This window comes from Acipenser ruthenus, chromosome 25, assembly GCF_902713425.1.
Source record: "Acipenser ruthenus chromosome 25, fAciRut3.2 maternal haplotype, whole genome shotgun sequence".
NCBI lineage: Eukaryota > Metazoa > Chordata > Actinopteri > Acipenseriformes > Acipenseridae > Acipenser > Acipenser ruthenus.
The window spans coordinates 7,666,754-7,687,975 of NC_081213.1; the positions used below are offsets into that span (position 1 = coordinate 7,666,754).

General features: G+C 37.8%; 1 protein-coding gene across 6 annotated transcripts in view; it reads right to left on the bottom strand.

Moving 5' to 3' along the window:
- LOC117413295 (receptor-type tyrosine-protein phosphatase U) overlaps nt 1-20,411 on the bottom strand; it is a 197,398-nt gene extending 176,987 nt beyond the window's left edge. For all 6 annotated transcript variants that reach the window (XM_059000198.1, XM_059000195.1, XM_059000197.1 and 3 more), the window contains exon 1: nt 20,179-20,411. In XM_059000198.1, coding sequence (XP_058856181.1) covers nt 20,179-20,248 — 70 coding nt within the window. In that variant the 5' untranslated portion in view covers nt 20,249-20,411. The remainder of the gene's footprint in view (nt 1-20,178) is intronic.
- Between the last annotated feature and the right edge of the window lie 811 nt (nt 20,412-21,222).

Below are 21,222 nucleotides of genomic sequence, written 5' to 3' on the forward strand. Positions count from 1 at the left end.
CCATCAAATCAGTGATTCGCACAGCATGGCATAGCACATCTTCATCCTGCATGTCACAAAGTATCCTCAAAGCAACAGCCAGATTGCAAAAAACACATCACTCTGCCTTTGCTGCTGAGCTTTGCCTGTTATCTTTGAGCTGGAGATCGCACATTAGGGGGTTGTGAATAGGATTGGCATTGAAATTAATTTGAATTTAAGGTAAATTAAAATAGACTACAAAAGAAAAGTAAACTCTAGGGGTATAGTTCTGATGTGCTAGAAAACTTCAGTAAAGTAAACTGAAATACTTTCAGGACAGTCTAAAAGCATGACTTGTGAACCGAGTTTTCTTTAACCTAATATCAGATTTTGAAATGAAAATACATGTTTGCTAGAACACGTGTTTGCTTCATTTTGAGACCTATAAAATGAAGGATTTTTATGGAACTATTGTGTTAGCTCCAGCTACTTGAAGCTAATTTGTTAATATCAAGTTCATAGCAATTGGATAAGGGTTCTCCAGATATATGCAAAGTGTGTATTGGTGGGAGTGTAGTGAAACATTAAAATTTATGCAGTGTATCCATGCAGGTTTCAGTATAAATAACAGGCACCATATGTATCTAGTAATAGTCATACATGCTTGTAATGCTTTCATTTTCATGCACTGATGCATCTCAAAGCCTGACAGAGCAATACTGCAGGTAAACAAAGCTGTCATTATGCACTCAGCAACATCTCTCGTTCTGCACTGAAGAGGGAATGTTAATGCCGTCTGTGGTGTTTGTTTATGTGAGTGCTAGTTAGCATGTGCATGGACTCAAATGAAAGCACAGGTAATAAAACACAGTGAAAACATAGGTAAGCATTGTAAAGCACAGATAGGGATGGTAAAGTGTGTTGAAGACCATGATTGTAACCATGGAAAAAGCATGGGAAAAAAACTGCAGTGCAGAAAATACTGTGGTGAGCCTTCATGAAAGACTTTTCACTGCAAAAATGACAAAGTGGCCATGCAAGGAGTCTAAGGGTGCCTCACCATACAAAACAAGTTCTAATAAAGTGGCCACTGGCCAGACACTTTATATTACAGTACTCCCTCGCTAATACAGCTACTGCTATGCCATACATTCGGATCTGTCTGACACAACGTATGTCCCCCATTAATAACCAATCAAGTGTGACAAGGTCACTGAATTGCATGAGCCAGAGATACACTTATCTTTTTTTTTCAAACCGACACCTTGTTATTGCAGACAACCTGTCAGTTTCCTGACAGGTCTGGTTTAGAGAGGGGCTACTGTACATGTTTTCAGAATATTTGTTACAAACCAAAAAGTTCTGTCATTGAAAATTAGCAATTCCAAGTTCTTGGGTTTTCTTCCATGCGTGTTATTGTGGTTTTCAAAGAGACGTTGTAAGTGTTATATAGCCTTAATGAAGGGGTTATAAATGCTTCATGGTGTCCAATTCTAATAAAGCACTACCTGCTCAAATATGTTAATTGTACTTTTTTTTTTTTTTTTTACACCATGAGAGCATGGATAACCTACGTTAAACAAGGTACACGGCAGAATGTTTTTAACAAGGATTCACATCCGACTAAACCCCATTACAGATCAGTTTTATAGAAAAACTGTTTAGACGACACTGGCTGACACAAAAAAATAAAACACACCAGCGGTCAAATGTTAAAGTAATTCAACTCAAAAGTATTACGAAACTAGTGTGACCACAAGCTTTAGACTGCAAAGTAAAAACAGACGTTCTACACTCAGCGGAGCCAGAGCGCCATCTCAATTTGGTAATTGTACTGTACTGATGACTGATAATGTGTACCTTATGTATTCTGGGAGTATGAACCGAAATGAACACATTTCAATTAGAAACCTCAGCACCAATCAGGAAGCTGCATTGCAGGGCGTCTAGCCTTAAAAACAGATGGGAAAGCAAAACATTGTTAGAAATGTAAATTAAAATGTTTTAAATAACAATAAAAAGGCATGGTTTGCCAGTTTCTAAAGAAAATAAAAAATATGTTAGCCAGACAATAATGTCCTCTAAAGGTTCTATTTCTTAAATATGCTAGAGTTTGTGTTGTCATGTTATGTCGCAATGTATGAGACAAAGAGAATTCATCATGTGTTTAACAAAAATGTTCAACAGTATGGCAGAGACACTTGGTAGTTTTGTGATATGGGCTACTGAGTAAGTTAAAAATAAAATACAATTTGATGACACTGTTCTTAACTGGTACAGAACCATCCTGACCTGAACTCCCTCTCCCCGTCTCCTAAAACAGACAGGCAACTGTGCCAAATCGTGTGGGGTGGTTTGTGCCTTTCCCAAAAACAGATTACTTTTTTGTAGTCTTTCATGTTCACAGTACTGTGTAATCTCTGACTGAACAAAGACGTGAGAGAGAGGGAGGAGGCACACACCCAGCGGCTGCCAGGCTGTTAATTACAGGGGACAGGAAGACAGACCCCCACAGCACCTGCGATTAATCATGGGTGCTAATAAAGGACTGCAGCCCACCATTAACACCCAACGGTACTGGAAACGTCCTCATACAGTAAGAGGAAACACACCGACAGGAGACTTATAATGTTCCTACACTTATTCAAGTTTGCCATGGTAAATCTGAACAGTAATTTCCCAGTATTCCCATGGTTTTACTATGCTAGTTTTTTTTTGTTTTTTTTTATTATGCTTTTCCATACCTCTCTGGTCTTCACAATGCTTAACTACACTTTACCCTGCTTTCGCTATGTTTTATTACACTTTGCTTTTACTGTTGGAAACTTTCATAAGGGTAATGTAAACCAAAAGACTAAATGTAAAAGTATGTGTAGCTGAACAGGTTATATTTGCACTCCTGGGTCATTTTACCTCAGCAGTATCTTCTGGGTCATGTTCCTGGCTGAAACCATGTGAGTCAATAGGGGAAGCCGTGAAATGACCAAGGAATAGCAACGCTATCTGAAACAGAAGTTTCTTTAAAAAAAAGTGTAGTTTACAACATGTGTGCTATAGCCAATAAAAGTGCACAACAGGTCAGATGTGTGTAAGTATTGTGCTAGCTACAGTCACTTCAATGTATTTAATATCTCCAGCCTTTGTACAGCCACATCAATAGGAAATTTGCTGTTTTTCTATGCCTCTTTTGGCTTGGTTCTGGCAGCAGTTAAATCTCTAGGTTTAAACTTCTCTTCCTAAAGGCCCACTGGAGAGGAATAATCCCAGGCCTTGCAGAACCTCTCAAGTCTCTTATTGAAAGAGAACAAAAACGATGAAATGTATTCAGACGAGCTGTAAATGTTCTCCCTGTTAATAAAAGCTATGTAATTTACTCTCTCTTTGTAACAGCTGACTTCTGCTTTAGCTCACTGCTAACTGCTCATTCTTACTTCTATTTATTCATTGATTCTAGACACTTCTCCAAAAAGGTAAGGAGTGCTGTTACATGGAATCAATTAAATATCCCTAGTCACAAGAAGTGTCAGGGATGATGAAAAGTAATTTACTCAGGGAGAAACACAGACATTTTAAAAACGTTATATTCCCTAACGGATGGAACTTTATCAAGGTTTTTTTTTTTTTTACAGAGTTCAATTTGCATATTTTTTTGTGAACATTGATCTGCTGGGTTGCCCGCTGCGTGTTTTGCTGCATTAACATTTATATTTTAATTTACACAAAACATTGAAAATCGATTGTTGTTTTATAGTTTAGTAGTGATTTGACAGGAATATTTTACAAGATACTTACACTATGTTCCAACAATTAATTAATTAATAAATAAATAAATAAATAAATAAATACAAACAAACAAACAAACAAACTATGCTGAACTATCTGCACTACAGTACTGTATGTCAACAGAGTTGAAAGGGCAAAGCCTTGTGATTTTTTTCAGGAAGCACACACACACACACACACACACACACACACACACACAATCCACAAGGTTTATTCAAAAAAGCACAATGCGAGAAAGAGCAAGCAAGCGATACAAAATTGTTCAAAATAATTGAAGCAACAGAACTCCCCAGAACGTTTGCAAATGCTATAAAACTAAACATGCCACCCATTAAAATGACATCTCAAGCCATCTAGCTTTAAAAGAGGTTCATTCAGTTGTTCTTTCGTTTAATTTCATTTCACTCTTGTATGTTCTCAGAAGACGGCAGCCCAGTAAAGTTCAGATGTCTTCCAACCCTTTTGAAAATACTAAATCCACTTGTTTTACAGAAGGGCACGTTAAAAGTCATTTTTACAATCAAGTAAATAATACCACGAAAGCACAACACAGTTCGCATGCCAACATCCAGAACATGCATATTTTAAAATGTAATCCGTTCATCTCTCAAATGAAATAGTAGGACTTGATTTGGCATCTTTAAAATGAAGATTGAAGAATGAAGTTTCAAACTGGAAAACCAACCAACATGCACTAATGAAAAAATTCCAGGAGCTTGATAATGTTAATCAAGCTGCAAATAGTTACAAGCTCAAAACAAAAATGAGTCACCAGTCTCTAATAATAAGACTGAAGAACGAACCATCTAGAAAAAGCAATAAATGTCACAGAATGGAGCACATGCATACTTTGAACTTTTCCAGCAAGAAGTAACTCACAATCCTACTGTAATTAATTAGTTTCAGTGTCTTGTATGGAAATAAGACATAAAAGAATAACAGAAGTACAAACCCAAGGCAGTGTTGAGTTGAGTTGTGTTATATACAGACGTGCTCAAATTTGTTGGTACCCTTACAGCTCATTGAAATAATGCTTCATTCCTCCTGAAAAGTGATGAAATTAAAAGCTATTTTATCATGTATACTTGCATACCTTTGGTATGTCATAGAATAAAGCAAAGAAGCCTTGAAAAGAGATGAATTATTGCTTATTCTACAAAGATATTCTAAAATGGCCTGGACACATTTGTTGGTACCCCTTAGAAAAGATCATAAATAATTGGATTATAGTGATATTTCAAACTAATTAGTTTCTTTAATTAGTATCACACATGTCTCCAATCTTGTAATCAGTCAGTCATTCAGCCTATTTAAATGGAGAAAAGTAGTCACTGTGCTGTTTGGTATCATTGTGTGCACCACACTGAACATGGACCAGAGAAAGCAAAGGAGAGAGTTGTCTGAGGAGATCAGAAAGAAAATAATAGACAAGCATGGTAAAGGTAAAGGCTACAAGACCATCTCCAAGCAGCTTGATGTTCCTGTGACAACAGTTGCAAATATTATTAAGAAGTTTAAGGTCCATGGAACTGTGGCCAACCTCCCTGGGCGCGGCCGCAAGAGGAAAATCGGCCCCAGATTGAACAGAAGGATAGTGCGAATGGTAAAAAAAGAACCAAGGATAACTGCCAGAGATACAAGCTGAACTCCAAGGTGAAGGTACGTCAGTTTCTGATCGCACCATCCGTCGCTTTTTGAGCGAAAGTGGGCTCCATGGAAAAAGACCCAGGAGGACTCCACTTTTGAAAGAAACATAAAAAAGCCAGACTGGAATTTGCTAAAATGCATATTGACAAGCCACAATCCTTCTGGGAGAATGTCCTTTGGACAGATGAGTCAAAACTGGAGCTTTTTGGCAAGTCACATCAGCTCTATGTTCACAGACGAAAAAATGAAGCTTTCAAAGAAAAGAACACCATACCTACAGTGAAACATGGAGGAGGCTCGGTTATGTTTTGGGGCTGCTTTGCTGCGCCTGGCACAGGGTGCCTTGAATCTGTGCAGGGCACAATGAAATCTCAAGACTATCAAGGCATTCTGGAGCGAAACGTACTGCCCAGTGTCAGAAAGCTCTGTCTCAGTCGCAGGTCATGGGTCCTCCAACAGGATAATGACCCAAAACACACAGCTAAAAGCACCCAAGAATGGATAAGAACAAAACATTGGACTATTCTGAAGTGGCCTTCCATGAGTCCTGATCTGAATCCTATCAAACATCTATGGAAAGAGCTGAAACTTGCAGTCTGGAGAAGGCACCCATCAAACCTAAGACAGCTGGAGCAGTTTGCCCAGGAAGAGTGGGCCAAACTACCTGTTAACAGGTGCAGAAGTCTCACTGAGAGCTACAGAAAACGTCTGATTGAGTGATTGCCTCTAAAGGTTGTGCAACAAAATATTAGGTTAGCGACCCCATCATTTTTGTCCATGCCATTTTCATTTGTTTTATTATTTACAATATTATGTTGAATAAAAAATCAAAAGCAAAGTCCGATTTCTATTAAATATGGAATAAACAATGGTGGATGCCAATTACTTTTGTCAGTTTCAAGTTATTTCAGAGAAAATTGTGCATTCTTCGTTTTTTGTGGAGGGGTACCAACAAATTTGAGCACGTCTGTACATTAAAAAAAAAACCCTCAGGAAGAGCCATTGTCTAAAAAAAGATAAAACAAGAACTCCTCCCAGAAGCAATTCACATGTGTTGGATGGGAAAAAAAAAAAGATTGCAAAAGATTTTTTGCTTTGTTTACAAATGCTATGAAAAACTGCCATCGAAACATAATGTTTGCATCTTTTTACATAAGAAAATGTGAGATATCAAGTGATGGCAACACACATTAGAGAATATTTACTGGAATTATTTTGTTAGCTTTTTAAGAAGAGGGTCCGAATGTACTGGCAAGATTACGTTGTATGAAAATAATATTAGAAGCACAAACTATAGATAACAACAACAGCATTACATTTGTATTAATGTCTAACATGTTGTCATACAAGGTGAATAATTTGCATTTAATTATTTTTATACTGTTGATGAGCTCAGCTGTAACTGTGAGATTAATCGAGCAATTCACTGCTGACTTGAGAATACTTGAGAAGTTTACAAGCTGCTGAGCTGCCAGGGACCCGATACCAAATACAGTTTAACAATTCCACAAGCAGCCAAACTCCTCATTCTCCTTATTCTCTCTGGCTGACCTCTGTTGCTTTCTGAGAGCTCTAAAATGCATTCCAGCCAGAAGGCCTCTCTCTCCCCATCTTGAGGATCTGCTTTCTCAGGGTGACCTCCGCTATCATGATGTGATGGTTAAATTAGCAGCGTGAAGGAGGAGGAAGAGGAGGAGGAAGGTCCCACTGTCAGACAAACTTAGATATCAACCTCAATTAACATGCTTTGACACCTGTTCCAGATTTTAAGGAACCCCCCTGCTTGTGATGAAAGACTATTGTGGGAACCAATATAGTCATCTGTCCGTCTGTACACACTTTCTAACTGGAGAACCGTTAATCCAGTTTTCATGAAACTTGGTATTAACATAGCATAAGTTATTGAGAGCATCAGATTCTGGGGCTATATCAAGGTGTGTGCCTCCCCTGCTACATTTCCTTCAATCAAATTTTAAAAAGTGGCCATTTTGACAAGCTTAAACTACACAACACTTACACGATGACATAGGTATAAAACAATGGATGAAGCGTCCTCATTTTCTCCATGTATCGGTAGATAAGAAGGGTTGTTCTGAATGAACTGTACCTGTACTACCGTAATAACCAAGAACAATTTCACATTTACTCCTTCAAAGCAGCCCCCTGGGCTCTGGCACACCTCCCCAGGGTGGGGAGCCTTTACCGGAATCTGTCCCTCTCATGGGTCCCTTGCGTTGGGGAGTCTCTGTGACTGCTGGGGAAAGTATGTCAAGGCCTGAGGGAACTGCTTCTGAAAGGGAACTTTGAATAGAGAATGTTTTTTTCTGTAGCAGTACACTTGAAATTCTCAACCACAGAACACCTCCGCTATAGGGAAATGTCCCTAATAAAAGCACAGGCATGCAGAAAGAAAATATATCTATATATTTTATATATGGTGTAAATGGGTCATACACAAAATAAAAAAAGTATGTTTATTTGATTAATAATAGTTTAATCTCAGAACTGCTGATAGTGTTTGGAATAATGAATTATTCACACTGAAATGTTAGTTGTATGCATTTACGCTCCATTTGTGTACAAGTACCATGTTTTAGAATTCTTTACCGCACTCCACAACGAAGCAAAAAAACAGTTTAAAAAGTTTAGTTTTTTGTCTGGTTTTGCCAACTGCCTCAGGAGAACACCTGGCAAAGGAATAATCAAAAGTACATCTGAATCCCTCTCCGCTCAGGATCTGTACAGTATTTACAGTGTCAGCCACCTGCTCGCTATGCTAAATCCTTTTAAAAACACAAATTAATACAAAGGACACGTGTTTCAATGCACATGGGAAATCAGGATCTAGTAAAGCAATTATACGTCCCGAGTTAAAGTGATTGGAGCAAACAAAATATTTCCATGTCATGTTCATCCATTCTCCTTATAGGTCTCAAATGTGTAGTTTTGAAAGAGATTGGTTTGGTTTTAGCAACATGGCATCTGGTGCAACGGTAGGTTAAAGATATCTCTGTTTGCAAGCCATGCTTTCAGATTGCTTTCCTTATCACCTGGAGAGTGAAACTGTCCCCAACCCTTCAAGGCCTTCTTTTCTATCAGAAACCAACCAGCTGCTTCTCCTAATGACTGAAATGCTTTGCAGCCAGCAAGACTGCCGAGGTGAAAACGACTTACTGTGGGACGTGCAACTGTAACACATTTCCTGGAGGGCAAGGCAAACAAACTCAAAACTTTTTCAACTACTGTAGTACCAGTTTTAATATAAGGTTTGTGTCAGACCTACATAATGAATGGATTTGGAAAACAGGCAAGATTTATGTAATTGTTTTGTTTGCATTATTAATACTGCTTTAACTTCAATTTCCAGAACTTTTTAGTGGGTGTTTTAAGATATTCCCTAATTTTATAACGCTTTGAACTAGGAAGGGAAATCTGCCGATTTGGGTCTGGCATCGTGATCTGGACAAAGAGAATATCCAAGCTTACATTGCCTCAATACCACAACAGACAGCGCTGGGCAGTGTTTGAGACCAAGGGAATATTTAATGTGTAATTTGTGAATTTTAAATGCAGTGCTTTTACAGCCAACAGCTCAGCATAACACATCATAGAAAATAACAGTTTGCTTAAAACAACGAATAAGTCTGAAAACTGTAAAGTGCTGCAGTATTGATGGCAGCTCGGTACCAGTGAGCTTGTTACTCCAGCAGCAAGTCCCTTTGATTTAAAGAAACAGCCAGAGGTCATTACAAGTCATTATCAGTATCGTTTTACAGCTCTACAGAAAGAAAAATGTCCATGAGTGAAGGCCCTTCTCATTGTCACACTTGGTTTCACGTTGCGCTGGATGAATCTAGCTTGCATAGTTGCGTTCTGCTTTAGCTCACGTTAATTTCCTCCACTTCTTGGAAAAAGACATGCAGCTTCGCCAGGGGGACCTTGCGTCTGTCTCTAAAGCACACTCTTACCCAAGAGGCAGGGTAATACAGTAATGCTAGTTGTCCAACAGGTCTTTGAAGGATACATAAAGATTTGACTTCATTGACTGGTCTTTGATTGATTTATTTTGTGTAGTTTATCTGAAGATCTGCAGTCTTTCACTGCACACTAAATCACCTACTTTATTTCGCTCCATTTTAGCCAACATGATCAATTTTGCACTTTCTGTAAAATCGATCCACAACCAAAAATAAAAGGGCACCAAATTAATAGCAAAAGCCTGTAGATAGATAGCCTTTTTGATGTAAACATTTAAAATACCCCTTTAAAATATTACCACTGTAAATCTGAGCATAGTTTGCCATGATTTTTTTAAATGTGCTTAACCATACCTCTCAGGGCTTTATAATATTTGCCTATACTGCCAGATAGAGCAGTCCTTTATTCCATGTTGGTCCGCACCATTAGCATCCCACAAGATTGCGTTGGTGGACAGAGTCCATTTCAAGTTAAGACCCATTCATAGCTTATATAGCGTGTGAAAGAAACATGTTTTATAACTCATGCATTTTCTAAATCTGGTACCACACTAGAACAGAGAACACGTTTAAAGTGTCTTCAGAGTCAATGCATGTCACTGTCAGCAAAATATGCTAGTCATAAGGAGAAGGAACTGCTTGGTTAACCAGCACAAAGGTGTTGAAGGGGGTGTAAGATTAAACGAAAGCAAGGCATGAAAACAGAGCTTGCTTTCAAATTAAAATACAATTCTGCTGTTACCAGTTTGTCAGAGAGCTGCTTCATTGTTCCATGAATGGAATGACAACAGTGTTCCGTTTCGAAATACTTTAGGATGCGATATCCATGTCTTGGAAGAAAATGACTACTTTTTTTTCACAAACAAAAAGGTCGAAACGCCAAGAAACTAGTGCTTTATGCTCCTGTTCATCAGATTAGTTGGCCCGCCACTGGTATTGTTCAAACCTAAAGATTATGTTAAAACATGGCTAGGCAAAGGATGGCATACAGCTACAGACACCAGCATAGGCTCTGTGTTCAGCGGGACAGTTCAGGCTTTTCAACTCACAACCCATTGCATTCTGGTATGTTTTACCCATCTCAGGTACCATTCTTTCCTTTAAGAGAAGCAGGACTACGCTTACCAGAATGCATTGGGTTGTAAGTTGAAAAGCCTTAACTATCCCACTTCAGCAAGGCAAGTCCAACCTTACATGTCACATGAACACACTTTTTATATCATCTTGCTAGAAAATGGCGTCGGAGGAAAGAACGATTGGGTTTTATACCTGGATCTTCAAACAATATTTCGGGTTGCAGCCTGACCTAATCTAAAACAATATCTAAAATGTAAACTGTGCCTGAAAAGCATTTTAAAAGTAATGGCCCCCATCACTCATAGGTGTTTTTCACAAAAAAAAGGAGTTAAAGACTGAAGTGAACTCTTAAAAAAAATATGGCCTGTAAATCTAGCCTCCTGCACATTTCAAATTAATAACACGCAACTAGACAGATACGATCCCAGACATTTAAGCCTCTTTTCCTGTTTTATATTTTCAGGCAGCCCTGAAATTTATTTTGGCTCCTTCAATGGAATTTCCTTTTGAAAGAATCTGACATACCCTCTGCCTTAACAACAGATTTCAAAACAAAAGACAAAAGTAATTAAACAAACAATGTTTCCAATCCGCACAGAGGCAGGGTGGTATTTATTTATTCATTATTTATTTATTTATTTTTTTTGTCTTGCACATTTATGGTATCATAAACGAAAGCAATAACAGCCTGGGAAACATTCAGTTATTCACTTTAAAAACACACACTATTTGTACAAAAAGCAAGGGGGGTCATATTTATGAGACACATCTGCAGAGACCCTCCAGGTATATTTTTTGCACTGTTTAATATGTAGCCATTTAAAAATGTGCAGAACGTTTTATAGTAAATGACATTGCAAGGGATGAAACATTTATCATTTTTACACCTCACTCCTTCAAACTGCATATTAAATAGACGGGCGTTTATACTTTATCTCTGTTCTATTATCAGACACAGGTTCCTGTTTTGAAACAGTATTTGCCATTGTTAAAAACTGACACGCTAATTGGTTTAATTAAACCAACAATAAAATCCATTACAAAAACACCATTTTAATAAGTGTACTTTTGTAGGTCCTACAGTTTCCCATATAAAAGTATGGTAAAAAAATATATATATTTTTTAATGCTACACTTGGTCACATAAAAAGGAACACAGATTCCTTAAAAACATGTGCGTCATAGAAAAAGCAAGAAGTGGTACCTGAACTGATAAAGAAAAACAAAGTGTTCTGGGAGTTCACCTCCCATAGAAGAGAATACCAATAAATAAAGAAACATTTACTGCAATGAGTAAATTTCTTTTAATCTTATTTCAAAATCTGAGCTCTTTGTAGCGATGTTCCAACAGCAATTATTTACACTGAGCTCTCACGCATACTCCTGCGGTATGGGAAGCACAGGAGTGAAAACCTCTTTAAAAAGCAAGACATAATACAAAATGCAACTGAAATATTTTCAGTTCGGGAACCACTAGACTCAGAGCCAATGTGACACACAGTCATTTAACTGTGAAAACACTAATCAAAATCACTAGGTGTGGCTGTTAATGTATTTAAAAAACTAATTAATTAATGCTTTTCAAAGACTTCTTCATTGTGATCTAAAAACCACACCAGTCAAAGCAGAAATAATACTAGTAACTAATTACAAATGATAATTCCACTGATATAGACCATTAAAACTTGCGGTATTTTAGATATTAATATTAGCATACCATGAAGAGGAGTACTCAGTCTGGAATATAACAGAAGTTCTCTGGTGTGTAAACAGCAGTATCCATTACCACTCCCCCATTTGCAGACTCCAGCAGGAATCAGTATGATGGCTTGCATATAAAAGTAGAACATCAATGCATTCTGCGGCATATACTACCAGTGTCTACATCGTTATTGTGAGCGTGTGGTTTCTATTACAAACTAAACACAGCAGGATTTTAATTGAGGTGAACAGACTTGATTGTTGAAGTGCCAACACGACACAATGATGACATTTCTTCAATTTGTATGTTGACACAGGGGCCAGCTTACATTAGGCGTTCACAAGCTGTATGCCTGATGCAAACACGGACATTCAAGTATCTTGTCTTCCACAGATCTCAGACATGTATGCCTTTTAGTTATCATCTTTTGATTCTTCCTTTCGTCACAGAAACCTGAATTGTGCTGGAACAAGAAAGCCAGCTTCGCTCCAATGGGTAAAGTAATTGAGAAGTGAAATAGATGCTGTTCTGTTTTTGTTTACTGTCACGGATTCAAGCTAAACTAAAAGGTGCGTCTTTCGTAGCTTCTGCTTTTTATATAAGGTATACATGACAAACTAATTGAGCACATTACATACCCTATTACAGTAAATACAGTAGAAGTACTGTCCCTGTACACTAGGTATTCATTCTAAATGTTACTTTCTAAAGTAAACAAGGATTTTGCTGTAGATGTGTTTCCTAAGGGACGGGTTTGTATTTACTCAACACACTTTATTATAAACTATGAACAGCAAAATCACATGACTCTGTGCCAGACCGCACAGTCAGATTTACATTAATTTTAAGCAGTCAGGACTCATAAATCATGCCAGATTCCAGAATAGGCAGGATTGTAGAGGGGATCACACCATTCATTTCAAAAGGTATTTGTTTCTGCCCAAAAACAATGTCCAATTATCCACAACACCAGTGTTTGGAGGGGCATGCAGCTTTATCCTTGCCTGCATTTCATATAATGAAAGTGTGCTACCTCAGTTCAAAGTTCAAATGCAATTTACAAGGATGACAACCTTTTGATTCCTAAAAAAAGAGAGACGTATTGGAACCCATGCAGTGACATCTCTGGGAACGCTCTTTGAACATCACATTATAAAAACATGTTTATAAATATTGCAATTCCCATTCCTTGATCTTGACACCGAGATAGAGGGTTATACTGTTTGATCAAATATTTATAATTATCCTTTATTGTACAACCGGTATATTGGATTTTTCTTGTAAAAAGCATCGGGTCATTGAGGGCCATGGAGGTCCCAGAGGAAAGAGATCAATATTAAAATGAGTCTTGAATATTGCTATCCAGGAGTTGAAGGAAAAGATTCTTGAAAAACAAAATACTTACTCCCAGGCGTATGTGTATAGGGGACTGGATCTTCAGTTTGTAGGACTATTGATAAATTATTTGGTTTACAGTAGTGATGTGTACTTAAAATTCTCTCACACACAATTTTCCACAAAAGCCCTCCTCTCCAGTATATATATATATATATATATATATATATATATATATATATATATATATATATATATATATATTATATATATTAGTAAACATAAACATGGACTGGAGAGGAGGGCTATAGTGGTAAATTATTGACCCGAGGGAAGACTATTGTTACCGACAGGGGGCTATAATGACCGAAGCCACAGGCTGAAGGCATTGCACCCTGGAGGTAACAACAGCCTTCCCAAGGGGCATTTAATTTTCCACTATGGCTGAGTCTGCAGTACATATTTAATAAATCAGTCAAGAAAATAAGTGAGGCAAGGTTGGATAGTAGTAAATACAACTTTATATATTTTGTTTAAATATAGCTGATACAGCATACATAAATAAGTACTGACTTACATATTTTGTTTAAGTATAGCTGATAAATAAATATATAAACAGAAAATGTTTCTGAAGTTCATATTGTATAGTTAACAAAGTATTTCTCCGTCTGGTTTGCCGACTGCTGCATAATCCAGTTTATATCCCACCTGTCATATTTGTTTACATCGTCAAGTTGAATTTGTTTGAATTTTGGAAAGTGACAGCGACGTTTGAATCACCATTTTAGTGTTTGCGGCATCGTGTAGTATGTTTTGTAATTAATTTGCTGCCAACTCACAGAATCGGTGTCCAGCCATTTTCTCTTGTTAAGAGTGCAAGGGAGAAAGGTGTTCCTTTGAAAAGGGGCGGGACTGACAGTGATGTGAACCAGTCATTTTTTTTTTTTTTAGTTAGTAATTGCCAATTGTTTTTATCATTTCTTCCAATTTGGAATAGCCAATTAGTTTTAGGCTCAGCTCACAGCTACAACCCCCACACTGACTTGGGAGCGGCGAAGACGAACACACGCTGTCGCCGAGGAAACTTTAAATAATCACCTTCGTAAGTTTTACGCGGAAGTCAGAACAGCCGCAGGAGAAAACTACTCCGTGGTTGGCTACGGGCCTCATTACACCCCCTGGGCGGTCCGGTATTGCCCAATACCACCCACCTCGTCGGGTCTAATGCTAACGTAATTATGCACAGCATGCTGACTCAGGCTGCGTGCAGTAAAACAGGCCCAGACAGGCCATGTAAGCAGTTTGTTTTCAAAGACATGGACACTTTAGATGCCCCTGAGCTGCACAGGCAGCTAGGCCTGAAAACTGCTGAAACAAATAAACAAGTGTAAGACTTCATTATTAAACATGAATTAAATGTAAAATTATATCAAATAACATGTGTATTTACATTATGTATAATACAACACAAACAGTCAGACACCGATTATGATAATACCACTGACTAGCTGGGGTGTAGCGTGGCAGGGAGCGTCGACCCCTCACGTCTTGGGCAGGGAGAGAACCGCTTCCGTACTTCACGTGTAGAATATTTAACTGTTTTGCTCCTATTAATATATGGAGATAGATATACATGTGTATATAACCCATACGATTAAGCAAAGAATACAATTGCCGTAAGAAACCCTTAAGAGATCAATAATGAAAGTTTGAATATAGCGTGCCTGGTCTGGAACAGTGAGTAAGAAAGGTGAAGGGAACCTGTATCAATGCTGTGCGGAGGTGTCAGCGTTTTACAGTTAGATGTAATAATTGAAACAGTTCTTATTTTTTGACCCATATATTAGAATTCAAGTAGATAAAATAAGCTAATGTGGCCTTACACAAAGCTTTTTTTTTTTTTTTTGCAAACGGTTGCACTTCTGTTTCAAAACTTTAGTCTCATTAAGCGGCTGCGACATGACAGCCATTCAATATACGAGAGGGGGTGGGGGAAGTGTTACGTATAGGATTATTATTATTAATAATAATAATAATAATAATAATAATAATAATAATAATAATAATAATTTCAGTATTTATTCTAGAAGCCATTCGTAGATTAATCGTTATTTTTTATTTTTAAGTTAATATGTTGCATGAAAGTTGTGTATTATTTTATAAGTGAAGTGATATTATTTCGCTTCGTAGCCCCTGTGGCAATGTGCCCCGCCCCTGTGTGCTTATTATGTGTTGCGTGCGTGTGTTAATGTTGGTGTATAGTCATTGGTACACGGGATATAAACGGGTCTGTGTTTCACGTGTATTTAAAAAGTGTAGATTTGTATGTAGGCACGAGGAGAGCACAAATCACTTCACGTGCTGGTTAAATGTAATATGTGAGCACGGGGTTGCACAGAATTAATTCACGTGCTGGGATTCAAGTGAATAATTAATTAGTAATTGAATCCCAGCACAACAGTATATATAGATGCACGTTTCTTTCAGTCGGGGTTGTGTGTTCGGTGAGTGGAGAACGGGATAGGAGACGGAGGTAATATTAGTCATAGAAATAGTAGTTAAATCTGCTCACCGTGTTTGTCTGTGTAGTCCGTTTTGTTTGTCTGTTTATTTTGGCGCAAGTGCCGTGTCCCGTGTTTTTGTGTTTAAAACCTTTTATTTTCTGTTCTGTTCTGTTTAATTATTAAATGCTGAGCGCAATCACGCGCCCAGCTTCACCAAACCACATCTCTCTGTTTATTTATTTCCTGGCTCTGGTCTGACACCACCCACTCCGGCCGTCTTTGTGACAGCCCCCCACTCAAAACAGTGCAATATTACTGTATATTTCTTAATGTTGCTAAAGTTAGAGACGGAACCTGTTACACATTCACCGTTGCGACTTGCCAGTTCAAGTTAACAGCTACTGTAGAGTGATAAACTGTGGTTCTGTTGAGTGTATGAGGAAACGGGGACAGCAGGCTGCATGGTAGGGTTAGGGGGGTGAGGGTAGATAATAGTGACCCCTCACTTCTAAATATAGCACTACACCCCTGCTGACTAGGATTATGGGTTAAAACCCCGCCTAAAACACATACAAACCACCAAAGACCCACAATTTGACATTAAAACCTGCAGACCTGTGACAGTCATATATATACCGTACATGGAGTCACACATTAATAATGTCATTATTACAAATAGGGCATGCGGGACAAGGCAGGGTTCTCGAGTGCAGGTCCCAATTCACAGTTGCGTTTGTTGCTGCAAACGTTTACCGACGCACAGGAACCACTTTGACTTCATGGGAGCCCCAGTGTAGGCAATACGTGTATAATGTGTTTCTTACTGAGGTCTCTGTTTCAAACTAAACCATGATGCCGTTTTTTTGTTTGTTTTGTTTTGTATATGCTGCTGTAGCCGCAACAGCTTTTCACAGGCCTGTGTTGCTGTAAGTTTTGGGGCCACAGGTTCAAACAAGAAATTAGACATAATGGTACGTGCAGTGCTGCCAAGTCTCACGAAAAAAAAAAAAAACAGTGGCACTGCCTTTCAAAACAAGCGCGATTCACGTTAGAGTATGGGTGTTTATTCAAATTCCAACCACTACTCTCAATAAAAAAGCTCCATTCCGCTCATTATAAGCGGACTTGGCAACTGTGGGTACTAGACACCTATTCGCTGAGGAAATAACTATCAATTAACTGAACAAATAATAAAGTAAAATAGGCCTACTGCTTTATTTTCATTGCGCATTCCCATAAACCAGGTAAAAACATAAGAAAGTTTACAAATGAGAGGGGGCCATTCGGCCCATCTTGCTCGTTTGGTTGTTAGTAACTTGAGCCCAGAATCTCATCAAGCATCTTCTTGAAGGATCCCAGGGTGTCAGCTTCAACAACATTACTGGGGAGTTGGTTCCAGACCCTCACAATTCTCTGTGTAAAAAAGTGCCTCCTATTTTCTGTTCTGAATGCCCCTTTATCTAATCTCCATTTGTGACCCCTGGTCCTTGTTTCTTTTTTCAGGTCGAAAAAGTCCCCTGGGTCAACATTGTCTATACCTTTTAGGATTTGAATACTTGAATCAGATCACCGCATAGTCTTCTTTGTTCAAGACTGAAGATTCAATTATTTTATCCTGTCTGCATACGACATGCCTTTTAAACCCGGGATCATTCTGGTTGCTATCTTTGCACTCTTTATAGAGCAGCAATATCCTCTTTGTAACGAGGTGACCAGAACTGTGATGTCGAGAAGAGTACAAAACAGGTTAAACCCATCCTCTTCAGAAGCAGCAGCAAACGATGCACCAGCTACTTTCAAAGCCAAGCCCCAGAGACAAAACAAACAGGGTGAAAAAAAACCCTCCCACACAACTCCTGTTAGCTCAGCGCGTATGGGGCTCTGTTTTTATTACTCATTATTTGAAAACAAAACTCTGCGCAATGCTTAAAAAAACATTGGCTGCCACCGCCAGTGTAGTGTATAGTAAAACGAAGCGGAAATGGCCACTGTCCAAAAAAAAAAATCAAAGGATTACATTTTCAAAAGTCAAGCAGGTTTGAGGCTATACAAAGCGGGGTTTACCGAACAGAAAGAACACAGGCGTTTCGGAGAAGCTCTTAACTCCAGTGTGGAAGACACAAATATGCGCGTAGCCTGCCACGGCTATAGTATGACCGAGATTTTTTTTTATTTTTTTTTTTAAAGTTTCAGTGCCCCCAGTCGTTTTGTATTTTTTTTTTTTTTTTTTTTAACTCAGTTTACAATAATTACTGATGTCACAGTGTAGTTACCTCTGTACGTTAGCCATGTATTATTTGCAGCAGAAGGGTTATGAATTGCATACAGTATTCCTTTTTTATTGCTCAGGAAGTGAAACAGAATATGAATAGGGCTGTTTTTAAATTAAATAAAAATCAAGATGTGTATGGGAAATCTCCATCACCAGAAAACACATTTAATTTTCCTGTTGTATTTTTAAGGGTGGGCGTGCAATGTGTTTAGTATTAGACTATGGATATATACTTATAATCTGACTGCAGTTTTCCAGTCTCTGACGAGGTGTATTTAATGATTGCAGTGCTGAAATACCCCAATGTAGCACTAAAGTCCTCTTAATTGTCGATATAACGCTCTTGATTTCTATGAATTTACAGGACTAACCGTCCATTATCCACCCATTAATAAAATAACACAGTTCAGATATTATGAAGCAGGTCCGCGGTAATTCTGATTTTGCCACAGCAGTGTACCATAACCCCACAGCCCCGACTGTCACCAGGACCTGCAACTAACGAAAAGCGCTGAGACAGTCAAAGCCAGATTCAATTGAATTCATAATCAATTATGTATTTGTAATTGTTATTGCTTTTTTAAATAAATAGATTGTGTGTGTATATATTTGATAAAGCAGGTTCAAAACCTAATTTCCGAGGACTTCCAAACACCAAAAAAAACAATAAACACATTACATTCAAAGTAAAAGATGCGCAGCACACAATTACGTTATGAGATCACAACCCTATTCCAATCAAAGCGACCACCTGAGTGTGAACACGGTGTTCCAGCAGTAATCTTTTTAAACACGGATATTGAAGATTAACTGAGATTGGTTACATTTTTTGTTTTCACAATATTAGAAGCTACACAGTCCAATGCCTGAGGTATTTACAAGTTCAGAACTCGAGGGTGTGTTAGACATTTCATTACACAGTAGGAATATATGTTTCCCAATGTTGGTAATTATTAGTATAACTGTCAAATAGTTCTGTAAAACCAGTATCATTGCACTTCACTGACCGTCTTTTAATAAAGCAGGTTTTATAAATAAGAACCTAAATTTCCGGGGGCTTCAAAACACCACAAAAACAATAAACACATAACATCATTGATAAATACTGGAAATGACCAACGCGCCATTCCGATTAGCTCGAGCTCGTTCCTGTGCACATCTGTATCCGTGCCACTTCCACGAAACCTAATTTCAGGGAAAACACATTCTGCGTGTGCTCGGAGGTGGCAAAAATATGTTTATCAGACTGTTTTAGTAGCCTGATCTACAATTAGACGTTTAATACAGCACAATTTAATGTGACATTAGTCATACGATATATTCTACCATATTTATACAACGTACAAAGTCATTTCCTTTATATATATATAAAAAACATGCAAATTACTAACAGGTGGAAACAGCAACGTAATTTGCAAAAAAGGTTTCAAATGTATTTTGTTTTTAAACGTTTTGCATATTTAAATACCTTGGCTGACCCGACACTGCCCCTTTAAAACTTTAAATACCTAACTAACAAGTAAACAACGTGGTTCGTAAAACGGCAGTAAAATATCCAATTCTTTCCCAACAAAACCTGCCAATGGTTTACTTATTAAAAACGCCAGAAGACAGACTGTATCGCATTCAAATCATAACTAAAGTTGCCAAACATCAGAAACTATGTTTTTCCTCATCACAAAGTGTTATCAAGCCAAAGTTTTTAAAAGAAAAGAAAAAAAAAACTTTGGAAAAATACCTATGCCCCGTTTTATCGCCTATTGAAAAAGCAAAAGCAAAACACAAAGCAGACACACACCCTTATTTAACACATTTAAAAACAGACGAAACAAAATACTACTAACCGTTTTAAAACAACGAGAACAAACTTGGAATACCAAGCGCCTTCTGTTTAATTTATCAGCCAAAAAGCCTTCTTACCTGTTGGCGTTTCGTTGCCTTCTATATAGATGTGTAAGGTTAAGAGCAGGATCAAAACCCTCGTTTTCATTGTTTAGTGGTAGTCCAGTTTGCAAGCTGCAGAAATCCTAACTGCGACAGCGTCTCGAGCAGAACTGGTGAGAAGTTATGGACTGATGATAGATTCCTGCTTTCCTGCTGAAATGATATTGAGAACGCTGAGAACACGGAGTCAGGCACAAAACTGACGTCACGATAAAACAAATAGTTCAAATAGGGACTATTTTTTTTTTCCTACACAGGTTTTAAACATGTGAAGTGTGCCTCCTAACGGATACTTGGGAAGCTGCAAAAAATACATTTATATATTTTAGAAATTTAGGGTTTTGTTTTGTTGTCTCGCATGCATGTACGTTATTATTATTATTTATTTATTTCTTAGCAGACGGCCTTATCCAGGGCGACTTACAATTGTTACACAAGATATCACATTATTTTTTTTTTACATACAATTACCCATTTTTACAGTTGGGTTTTTACTGGAGCAATCTAGGTAAAGTACCTTGCTCAAGGGTACAGCAGCAGTGTCCCCCACTGGGGATTGAACCCACGACCCTCTGGTCAAGAGTCCAGAGCCCTAACCAGTACTGCACATCATCATCATCATCATCATCATCATTATTATTATTATTATTATTATTATTATTATTATTATTATTATTATTATTATTATTATTAACATTTTCTGATATTTTTAAAACGGTATAACACTCGCAATAAACTGCTTCTACTTGCAATTGCTATACGTTGTTTCGTATGTTTAACTGTGCTTTACTGTTTTTTTAAGAAAATGTGCAGTAGCTTTGGGCAAATTAGGTCATTCTATAGTTTCTGGCTTGTTCAGGCATCTGTTTTAATTTGAATATATTTTTCAAAAGTATGTGTGAAAACAGTCCCCTCTAGTTGATAACTGGAGTAACTGCAGGAAATACCAGATTTATTCTAAAAACGTTTTAGTCCAGTAGTTACAGTAATTTACTGACGCGATGCTCTGAAACATGTTAA